Source organism: Solanum lycopersicum, chromosome 10 (assembly GCF_036512215.1).
Source record: "Solanum lycopersicum chromosome 10, SLM_r2.1".
Taxonomy (NCBI): Eukaryota; Viridiplantae; Streptophyta; class Magnoliopsida; order Solanales; family Solanaceae; genus Solanum; species Solanum lycopersicum.
This window is the reverse complement of record NC_090809.1, coordinates 33418411-33429308: the sequence shown is the minus strand read 5'-3', so window position 1 is coordinate 33429308 and position 10898 is coordinate 33418411. Positions and strand designations below refer to the sequence as shown.

The window sequence follows — 10898 nt, the reverse complement described above, 5'->3', positions numbered from 1 at the left end:
ATAAAATTTAGGTAAGTAATTTTATTGGTACAAATATCTAAGTTGAGTGATTTTATTGATACAAAACAAAGTTTAATGAATTAACTAGATAATTTCTTAAAATTGAGTAACATTTTTAGATATTAATTCGTGTAATTATCCCTGTCAATTACACTAATTACCTGTTGATCAATAATTACGCTTTAGTCAAACAGAACCGACAACATAATTGCGTCTAAATACAATAACAAGGTGGGTTTCCAAACACACTCATAATCGTCTAACCCAAAATTATTGATTGTTAATTATCTTTGTCAAAAACTAGTATTAAAAGTAATGAAAAAACATTAAAAAAAGAAGAAGGGTATTTGTGCAAATGGACCATATCCAGGTGTAGGGTCGGAATGACAGCAATAGAATTACATAGCCCTCCAGGCCCAGGCAAGCAAAAGATCAGAGAGTATATTTTTTTTTAATTACAGAAGAGAATAGAGAATCAAGAGTTAAGAGGGAGTAATTTTGAAAAGACAAGTAAGGAAATGATGGGGGATAGTGGCAACCTGCCAAGATTTATGTATTTTGCGGTGCCTTTGATGGTTCTGTGTTTATTGCACAAGGGTGAAGCAATATGGTTGAGTCTGCCGCCGACTGGTACCAAGTGCGTTTCCGAAGAACTCCATAATAACGTCGTCGTTTTGGCAGATTATGTTGTCATCTCCGACGATCATGTTCACCCTACCCCCACCATTTCCGCTAGGGTATGATGACTTTTTACTACTTTTGCTCTTAAATCTTATTTCCTTTTCCTTGATCCATCATAGAGATGGATCCAACATTTTTATGCTGGATATACATATATTTTGAAATTGACCTAGCTGTAAATAGTTATGGAATCCTCAATTGGTTATTTGAGATGAATGAATATTTTATTTTTTGAGAAAGGTATATAGAAGTATACTACATCAAAGTGTAGGTCCCTCCAAAAATTTATACTTCAGCCCTAATATCAATGAATATTTTAGATATGCTAAGCTTCAGGATTATAGGCTTATTATTAGTAAACTGGAAAAATATCTTGTTGCTTTCTACCACTAGAATGAGCTGGAATGATAGTTCTGCTGAATGATATGTTAAAACTTGCGAGCTTGAGTTTCTTATATTTGTTGGTGAATTTGGAGCTGATTGGGCTATTTATTGCCCAATTATTTTCTGGATATTGTATGAGAGTCAAGGTGCCAGCAAGATGTCTTTTTGCTGATTTTTAATTTTTGGACTTAGTATACCAAGCCAATTTTAGCTTGGTCGAAGTCTACAGATGATTATCTAATCACTATGATTGTTTTATTTTCCTTGCAAGCTGACAAATCCATCTGATGATTTATTCATTATTGTATACAAGTCTAGTTTCACATAATGCTGTATCTCTCTTTTTTCTTTTTATGTAGTCCTGATTTTGCATTGACTTGTATTTAGAAATGTTTCTCTTTTGAAACTGTGGGAGCTTGAGATTTCAATGGTCTAAACCAGTATGAGCTTAATTTTAGACTTCATATTGTTTGGTTGAGAGTGACGATAAAGCTTTATTTTCTCATTTTCTGAATTCATTTGTGCTCTAGGCAAATTTATTCACGAGGTACATTGTCTCTCTCTTCCCCTCCCCCCCTCATTTTCCTTTCCAGCACCAGAAGAGATCGTTTAAATTGCGTGATATGAACTAGCTAGCTCTTGGTGTGAAGCTTTAGGTTCCACATTTCTGATGCAATGCAAAAGCGTAAGGCCCACATTTCCCCCTTTTTCTTTATGAATGAAGCATTGCCACCTGGTACCACTATCGTTCTTTTCTTCAATTCCTCAGCAGTAAGAATGCTCTTCATGGGAGCTGAGTGCGTACACACAAAGAAGGAAAAAGGTGCAAAATGGAAATTCTTCTGGGCATTGTAGTAACAAAATATCAGTAGCTGAAAGTTCCTTTTACTCCTTTATGAAAAGGGCTTCGGCTTTCATGATTGACTCACCTGAGAATTACCTGTGCCTTTCTGTTCTACAAATCAAAGAATCATTCTGCACAACACCCCTTCTGACTGTAGAGTAGGATTAGAAGCTGTTGAATGTTCTCCAACCTCCAAATCGTTAAGGCTCTCCAGAGTTAAATATCCTTGTAAACAGAGTCCTTCTACATCAAACCAATTGTAACATTGAACTTCTTGTGCTCATATTTGGTTATCTTTATAATAGGATTTCAGTACTAAAAGGGTTATATGTTTCTACCTGATTCAACATGTGAAAATGGTGATTTCTTACTATTATTGTGGAAATTTTAACCTGACCAACAAAATATGCACATGTAGTCGAATATCTAAACACATTTAATATTATTCTCTAGCTACTAATGGTCTAGCGGAAATATAAATTTTCAGATGTTAGAGAAATAAAATGTGACTCAGGGTGCTTGAAGACAAAGGATTTATAATTTGGAAAAGGGTCAAATATACCCTTGTACTATTGGAAATACTTTATATATACCCTTCGTTATACTTTGGGGTCATATATACCCCTCCCGTAATACTTTGGTCCACATATATCCCTAACTTTGACAGATTGACACATGTCAGCTTAAAAATCAAATAACCCATTACAAATTTTAATTACCCAATTACGTTGAACCCACCCATTTTCTGCTGACCCACCTTCGTAGAAACTCATTTTTTGAAGTCATCTTCTCTACCTAAAATTTCCATTAAAATTAGGCATCAGCCTCCGTGAAAGCTCACTATGAAACTCAAGGAATATGAAACTCAAGGAAGAAGTGAAAAAAGCTAATACCACCCAGATTGAATCCTCGACTTTCGGCGACCAACACCAGCAAAAGCATCTCACAAGATAAAATGGAAAACTTTTCGTAACACAAATAATGCAAATACCTTCTAAGAAAAGTTGATATTGAAGCTTATAATATAAATTACAGTTGAAGGAGATGGTGTGGGAACTTCTATTTTTTTACTGAAATTACAGTTGAATGAGATGGTGTGAGAACTTCTATTTTTTTACTTATGCAGTCCTCCCTTGGTACTACTAGTCGTCTACTATTAATAAAATTACTTTATCCTAGTTAAAAGAAAATGAAAGCAATGGTTTCACTTCCTCCTCTACCCTGATTTTTATGGAGGCTTCACTCCCTCCTTTAGTTCCACAATGAGCTTTTGTGGCTGATTTTAATGGAGGTTTTAAATAAATGAAGATGACTTATGTAATTGGATTTGGTTGAAGGTGGGTCATCCGAAAAATGGGTTTTAAATGGGTCGTTTCAAAGAAATTGGGGATGGGTTATTTAATTTTCAGTCTATCATGTGTCATTATGTTAAAATTAGGGGTATGTTCCAAAGTATAACGGGAGGGGTATATATGGCCCCAAGGTATAAAGAAGGGTATATATAAATCATTTTCAATAGTATAGGGGTATATTTGACCCTTTACCGTTTATAATTTGTAAGATATCAAGCCTCAAATGAATGAGATCAGAAGGAAAGTATGGTACCTAAATACAAACTATTCAGATATCGAGTCTCAAATATAGGAGAATGTCATAGTGTATGAAAATGCAACATGCAACATTTAGTTGCAATGATGGAAATGAAGAAATGTTATGTGATAAGATACCTAACATAGTTAAAGGAAGTCTATAAATGGCTGTAAGACCAGCAGAGTCATATTGGACTGCATGTTAGGCCTCTAACGTTCAGCATATTCCTAACATGAATGTTATAAATATGCGGATGTAGATTTGTGTCATAGAAGATTTAGGTAATCTGGCAAGATTTAATTAGTCACATCTAAAAGAGTGTGCAAGAATTATACATGGAGGATAAAATAAGAGTAGGTCTTTAATCTTTATATTACTCTATATGCAATAGTCCGTCGGTGCAATATGAGTGAAGGTGTTGAAAGGATGAGGTAGAGTGGGTTATAAAGTCGTGTCAAAGGACATACATTTGCAATCAATCTTGATAGTTTATAATAGAGTAAATGAAAGAAAGAATCCAATTACATGATATCAATTAGTTGGGATTAAGGCCTGATTGTTGTTCTTTTGATATAGTAACAATTTTGTTGATAATGTCTGGGCAAAAAATTACCCATATACAAGAAGTACACCAAAAAATAGACAAAACCTAATGAAATATACCACCCAATCTTCCATACATAAAGATTCTCATGGGTGCACAAAATCAAATAAGGGATAAAAGGTTATTTTTGAATTGAGCAAGATTAATCTCTGCACTTATAAAAGCTCTCCTATTTCTTTCACCTAATATGACCCACATGAAGCGCTAGTGGAGTAGTATTCCAAACCCTGCATCTTCTCTTCCACCACCTATCACAATTATAATTGAGCATGAGATCCTTTACAGTTTCTAGTACCACCCAAGTCATTCCAAACAAACACAAAAATTCTCACGATAACCTCTAGGCTACCGGACAACGAAGGATTAGATTGTCAACATCTTCAGTCGAACGCTTATACATGAAGCACCAACTAATGCAAGTAACATTTGTCTTAGATTGTCGACCATCAATATCGCTCCTCTTGTAGCTAGCCAAGTGAAGAATCACATTTTTTCTCTATATCTTAGGTATCCAAATCAAACTATGCGGAAATGCGACCTCCTCCCTAATAGTGTTATCAAAAGCAAAAAGCGCAAAAGCTCTAAGGTCCATTGGGGCTTTAAGCCCAAATAAAGCACGAACTTTTATAAATAAAGCCCAAATGTATATGTTTAGTCCAAGAGTAATAATACATAACCATGAATGACAAATATATGAACAAATAAATTGAAAAATAATTACGATAAGGTGAAATATCAATTGTTTAGTGTTGCCACTTCATAAGAGGTTCGTTGGCAAGGAAAGTATGCCTTAGAACCTTGGTGACAACACTGAAGTGCACATTAAACGAGGCAAAGCGCACAACACACTTTGAGCCTACCATCAGGGCTTAACCGCGCCTTTGATAACATTGCTCCCTAACCAGAAGCTTCTCATACAATGATAAATAACTAACAATACCACACTATTCATTGGTTCCTCCTCTATACATCAGGGTTATACTCCCGAGTTCCTTTATTGTAAAACAACTCGATTAGGTTTGGAATTCTGCCACTTTTCTAGTCATGAAAGTTTGTAATAAACCTCAATCCATAACACCTCTCCTTGTATCATCCGGACACGTTGGAGTCTCATCTCCTTTTTGCATGACATTCTAAATTTGTTTGGAAATGCACGCCTTAATGTATGTCCTCACCCCACCTTTGCTCCCAAAAGTTTTATCTCCTCCCATCCCCTTATCTTGAAAGACACAAAACAATGTACTTCCCATCCTTTCAAAATATTCCTCCACAACCAGCATCTATGAGGCATACTAATATTTTTAGTCCTCCAAGCTCCTTCCAAGACCTCATATATTTCCATTATCATCTCCCTCCTTGAAGCATATTCCAAAATCTCCATAACCATTTGGCTGATAATGCCGTATTGAAAGCTCTGAAGTCTTTAGCCCAAGGCCACCACAATACATAGAAGTTGTAACAGTCTCCCACCACACCAAGTGAAGCTTCCTTGCCCTGTTTGCCGAATCCAATAGGAAGTTTCTTTGAAATCTTCTCAGTTCTTCTGTAACACTGACTGGAGCCAGACATGAAGTATGTGTGAATACTCAATAGTGTACTCTTAATAAGCACTTCGTTTCCTCCTTTGTATAAATATCTTTCTTCTAACTTACAAGTATTTTCTCAAACCTCTGAAGTACCAAATTCCTATGTTGTTTGGACTCTTAAAAAATTGCGACGGGTGCATGTCGGATTCTCCAAAAATAGTGTACTTTTGAAGAATCTAACACTGGTGCGGCATCAGTTTGGAGAGTCCGAGCAATATAGCCAAATTCCATGCAGCTCGATCTTTATTTGAAGCACCTAATGGAGAACCAAGGTATGCTCTGGAGAGAGTTCCAACGTTACAATTCAAAACGTGTGCATGAATCTCAATATCCTCCACATCTCTAACTTGTATGATCTCACCCTTTCTAATGTGGATCTTAGGGTCTGACACCACCTGAAACCATGTTTAATGCATATACCAAGTATCCAATTAAGTGATGAGTCCTATAAAAATCACAGAAACTAAAGTGTCATCTGCAAACACTAATTGCTTTTGGGAGAAAGTTTTGGTGTATAAAGACAGTACCGAGAGAGCTACAATTCTTTCCTACCCATCCTTGTATATTGCAAATAGTGACATCTAACGTTGAGGTTAGTTGAAACTTCATGATGGCAAGTTGGTAAATAACATTTTCAGTCCTTTGCAATATGGTGACACCAAAACCATTATGTTCTGCAGTAATTAAGTAGAATAGATGGTTATGTTGAGTGCTTTTTCTCCGCGTACTTTTTGCCATATATTTTGGAAGTACAGCTTTAAATGCTACGTTGTGATAATCGAGAAATTCCTTACAGTCGACTTGGTGCACAGTTCGAAACTATAGTCATTGGATTGGAGGGTGCAGGTGATGCCTTGTTGCTTGTAGTTAGCCTTGCCTGCTTAGTGTGGAAGTGCGTAAAGTAGGCTCATTCATTGGTTGATAAAGATCCTGTAGTAGCTGAAGGTTGTTTTCTTGCTATATCGTTATAAAAGTTTGATGCATACATTCTTTTCTGGATAATGCTGCCGCAGCCCCTATACCCTTCTCCACATAAATTCCAGGTTATTTTTTTGAGCGAGGTGCGAATTCCTGGCATGCACCTAACCCACACATAACGCTATAACTAGATCAAATCCCTAGGGGCAGCTTTGAAGGCATTTTAAAGTATTTTCAATTTGCTCGGTGTAATTTGTGTTACTGTTGAAATTCTATCATGTGTTTATTTTGCTTTACATCCATATCTGCATATCTACATTGCAGGATTAGTATTAATCTAGAGATATAGAATAAAAGGCTGGATATTGTATCTTTTTCGTAGTTATTGTTCACACAGTTTGTTAACAACTAAAGAAAAAAGTCAAAAACTCACTCGCACATGCTCATGAAAGTAGAGTAGGGTTCTGGAATTCTATGTAGTTTCAGGTGGTATTGATATTTATATAATGAATACTGAAGACCTTTCATGTAAACAAAAACTTTTGGTTAGCCACTAAATTTGAGGTAGTGTGTGTTTCCGTCTTGTCCCTTAAACCTCTCAGGGTTTGCCATGTTACAGAGATGGCAGTTTGCTTGTATATTGGTTTATATGGATAGATTTATGTCAACTGTTCAGACAGGCTTATCTGACTGCTTCGTTGCAATACCAAAAATCATGTCTTGTGTGTTACTATGCAGGTCACCTCGCCATATGGAAATACTCTTCATCATAAGGAGAACGTAACACACAGTCAGTTTGCCTTCACAACTACAGAGGCTGGCAACTACCTAGCATGTTTTTGGGCTGATAATCCAGGAGGTGGGAGTCTCAGTGTAAACATTGACTGGAAAAATGGAATTACTGCCAAGGATTGGGAATCAGTTGCCAGAAAAGAGAAGATAGAGGTGAGAAATTGAGTAGTTCAAAATGAGTACAGACCTGTTATCTTGGATCCAACCACATAGAGAGAGTAGTAGTCACTGCAAGAGCAAGACTACAGATTACGAAAATCTCTATTCATCCCATACTTTGAGATAAATAAATGACACTGATACATGTTGCTTGTTGGTAGCATGAAATGTCCTACTGCCAACAATATGGATGATAATGGACAGGTCATCTAGTGAGGCAACACCTATTTGAGTTGATGATAATCTTGGAATTAATCGAGAATATATGAAATTGAAAAGAATAGTAAAGATTGTTTCTAGATCTTCTCTTGCATTTCTCGTGATTCTAAGTTTTGAATGGCATGTCCTGTGGATATGTTGATCATGATAGATAGAAAGTTGCAATTGCGAATGAAGCATTTACTACTACTTTCTTTGCCAAACTCCTTTAGGTGTTTAAAGTTGGTAACAGTAAACATTTGGGTATTTGGGGGTTTAATCCTTTTTTTAGCGGCTAAGAGATAACAATCAGTGTAAGTTCAGTTACCTCCTTTAACTTTAATAGAAACTGAAGATATCAAGTTAAGATATCCAAGGGTGTGGCCTAACGGTTAATGAATTGGTTGAGAACTTTAAGGTATCTGATTCAAATCCCTTCAGAGACAAAAACCACTAGGTGATTTCTTCTCATCTATCTTAACCTTGGTGGATAGAGTTGAGTAGTACATGTTGTTATGGGAAGTGGCAGGTATCTTGTGAAATTAGTCGAGGTGCGCTCAAGCTAAGTCTGGACACCACAGTTATATTTAAAAAAAGATACAAGTTAAAAATTAATCTTACCTCTTAAAGAATTGAGTAAGATAAATTCCAAGTCAACACTCACAAATGTGTAAAGAAGAAAAACCTCTCAAATAATATTCATAATATTTGTATCCAAACTAAAAATAACAAAATTTATCGTTATATGTATAGGGCAATCCTATCCCAAATATGATGTGCTTTGAATTCTATTTTAATGGAAATAATAAATATTAAGGAAGCAAGGTCAAAAAGATTGTCACTCACCGTAAAGATATGATATCTGGGCCTAACTCCACCCCAAAACCTAGCTCATAAGGGGAAGATTGCCCAAGTCAATATAAGCAAACCACTATACCGTCCCAACCATTGTGGGACTTTTACCCACTCCAACATCCCCCTTCACGCCCAGGCCCGATTGGAGCGTGGACCGGGAGCCAAACGGGGATTGACCTGGCTCTGAGAACCATGAATATGACAGTTGGGCCTAACCCAACCGCAAAAGCTAGCTCATAAGGGGAGAATTGCCCTAGTCCATGTAAGCAAACCGCTTCTTCATTCTCCAACCAATGTGAGACTTTACCCACTTTAACACTTACGGAATGAGGAATAGTTTCCAAACTACTAACTATAACACAAGCCTAAAGTTGCATTAATATCAGCCCCTTTGAACATGAGATTTCAGCCTTATTTTGGGAATGAACTTCAGCCTTTTGGGCTTGATTTCTTCAGCATCTTTGGGTATGCGAATCAGGTTCACTTTGGCTCCTTGGGGTCTCCATGTGGCTGGTCCTTGGGCTCTCCTTTGAGGCCCAATCTTACTCCAAGGCTTGGACTTGAAACATGAAATATGTGTAGGCCTTAGCTGATTATTCTCCACAATTCTTGGACTTGTTCTTGGGCTTTTTCCACAATAGGTATCTTGTTGATTTCCCGTTAAAACCTGTCAATCTTACATGAAGGTGTGCCACCGTGGTAGCATCACGCCTCTTCTTGTGGGGGAAGACAAAATAATCACCTTATGACTTAATTCAAGAAAATCATCTATAGAAAATACTTCCAAGTTTTTGTTGAAATTGGTATATGTTTGGCATACTATAATGGATATTCCTGCCTACATATTTGCACACTGGGAAAGGATCATATATGATTCTTTTTTATTTTTTATTTTTTTTGTGCTCTTATAACTTGATATCCAGATGTATTCTCAAAATTCTATGATTTTTTCACACTTTCTACATATGGTAGGGTGTTGAGCTTGAGCTGAGAAAGCTTGAAGGAGCTGTGGAAGCCATTCATGAAAATTTGATTTACCTGAAGACCAGGTATATATATTAGCTTATGGAGGCAATAACTTTTATTTGTTTGCATTTATTCTTCATCTCTCAACTTTTTTTGCCCCTTCAGGGAATCAGAGATGCGGTCAGTGAGTGAAACGACAAATGCACGTGTAGCTTGGTTCAGTATCATGTCTTTGGGAGTCTGCATTTTGGCATCAGTTCTGCAAATATTGTACTTGAAGCAATATTTCCAAAAGAAAAAGCTAATTTAGGCCATCTTTAGGTGAAACTTTTTTCCTGGATAGCAGAAAGAACCTTAGACTACCATATTTTCACTCTTCTTTAACAATTCATTTTTTTTTTGGTTATATTAGTGGATCCAGCTTTCATCGTGTCATACGACAAAGATAAGATTTACTGTCCAGCTTTTTGTGTATACAAGGACTCAGACATAATGCAACATAACTTGGAGCCATTTGCTTTTATTATTGTTTATTGTTACTTATTAGTTGATAATGTTGTTGTACGTTCTCTGAAGCAGCAGCATTAATTTATCTCTGGACACCCTACCGATCAATTTGATATGATTGATCTTGGAAATAATTTCTCACCAAGAAACAAACATGGCCACAACTCTACATGGTTCATTCAAAATTACTTTCTAAAGTTGTGGCTTCTATTATTCAACTATAGTACTCAGGCAATCTGGGTTCGTGTACTGGATCTACAATCAAAATTCTACGACCATAAAATACTGACTCGAGTGGGCAACATCCTTGGAAAGCTACTTAAAATTGATGCATGTACTTCCTCTACAACTAGAGGTAAATATGTCTGCAGTGGTGGCGGAGTTAGAGACTATAAGAAGGGTGTGCAAAATTTAGAGAGTAACTAATAAAATATTTGAGCAAGTGGGTTAGCATCTATCGATGAAAGTCACGTGTCATAATTAAACACTAAAGGTGGAGATTTAAAATAACAATTAAATCTTTATTTTTAGTTTTTAATTATGACACATAACTTTATCCAAGTGTGTACTTGAGGAAATGAAGAGAACAAGTAATGGAGAGGATATTCATCTGCATCCATCTGACTAACCTAGTGACTGTACCATGATCGATGTCAATAATTTTTTTTCATGAGATTGTGATAAAAATATACTATAATTATATAAACTAAAATAATAGTTTAAAATGGACAGGTCAAGATTTTCAGAGAACACACATGACACATTAAAAAAAAAAATTAATTTAGTGCTATTTCTTAATTTTAATGGATATAGT

The 10898-nt window shown here is 36.1% G+C and overlaps 1 protein-coding gene across 1 annotated transcript; it reads left to right on the top strand.

Moving 5' to 3' along the window:
- Positions 1-298: 298 nt before the first annotated feature.
- Positions 299-10100, top strand: LOC101249593 (transmembrane emp24 domain-containing protein p24delta3). The gene is made up of 4 exons (XM_004248767.4): positions 299-737; positions 7346-7552; positions 9584-9660; positions 9743-10100. The coding sequence occupies exons 1-4, from the start codon at positions 519-521 to the stop codon at positions 9885-9887; spliced, it is 648 nt and encodes a 215-aa protein (XP_004248815.1). The 5' UTR covers positions 299-518; the 3' UTR covers positions 9888-10100.
- The last annotated feature ends 798 nt before the right edge of the window (positions 10101-10898 follow it).

What these genes read in the sequence shown, in the direction of transcription:
- LOC101249593 (XM_004248767.4), top strand. Translation starts at nt 519, where the DNA reads ATGATGGGGGATAGTGGCAACCTGCCAAGATTTATGTATTTTGCGGTG. An exon ending in CCAGAAAAGAGAAGATAGAG is followed by an intron (nt 7,553 to 9,583) that starts GTGAGAAATTGA and finishes TACATATGGTAG; the next exon opens with GGTGTTGAGCTTGAGCTGAG. An exon ending in TTGATTTACCTGAAGACCAG is followed by an intron (nt 9,661 to 9,742) that starts GTATATATATTA and finishes TTGCCCCTTCAG; the next exon opens with GGAATCAGAGATGCGGTCAG.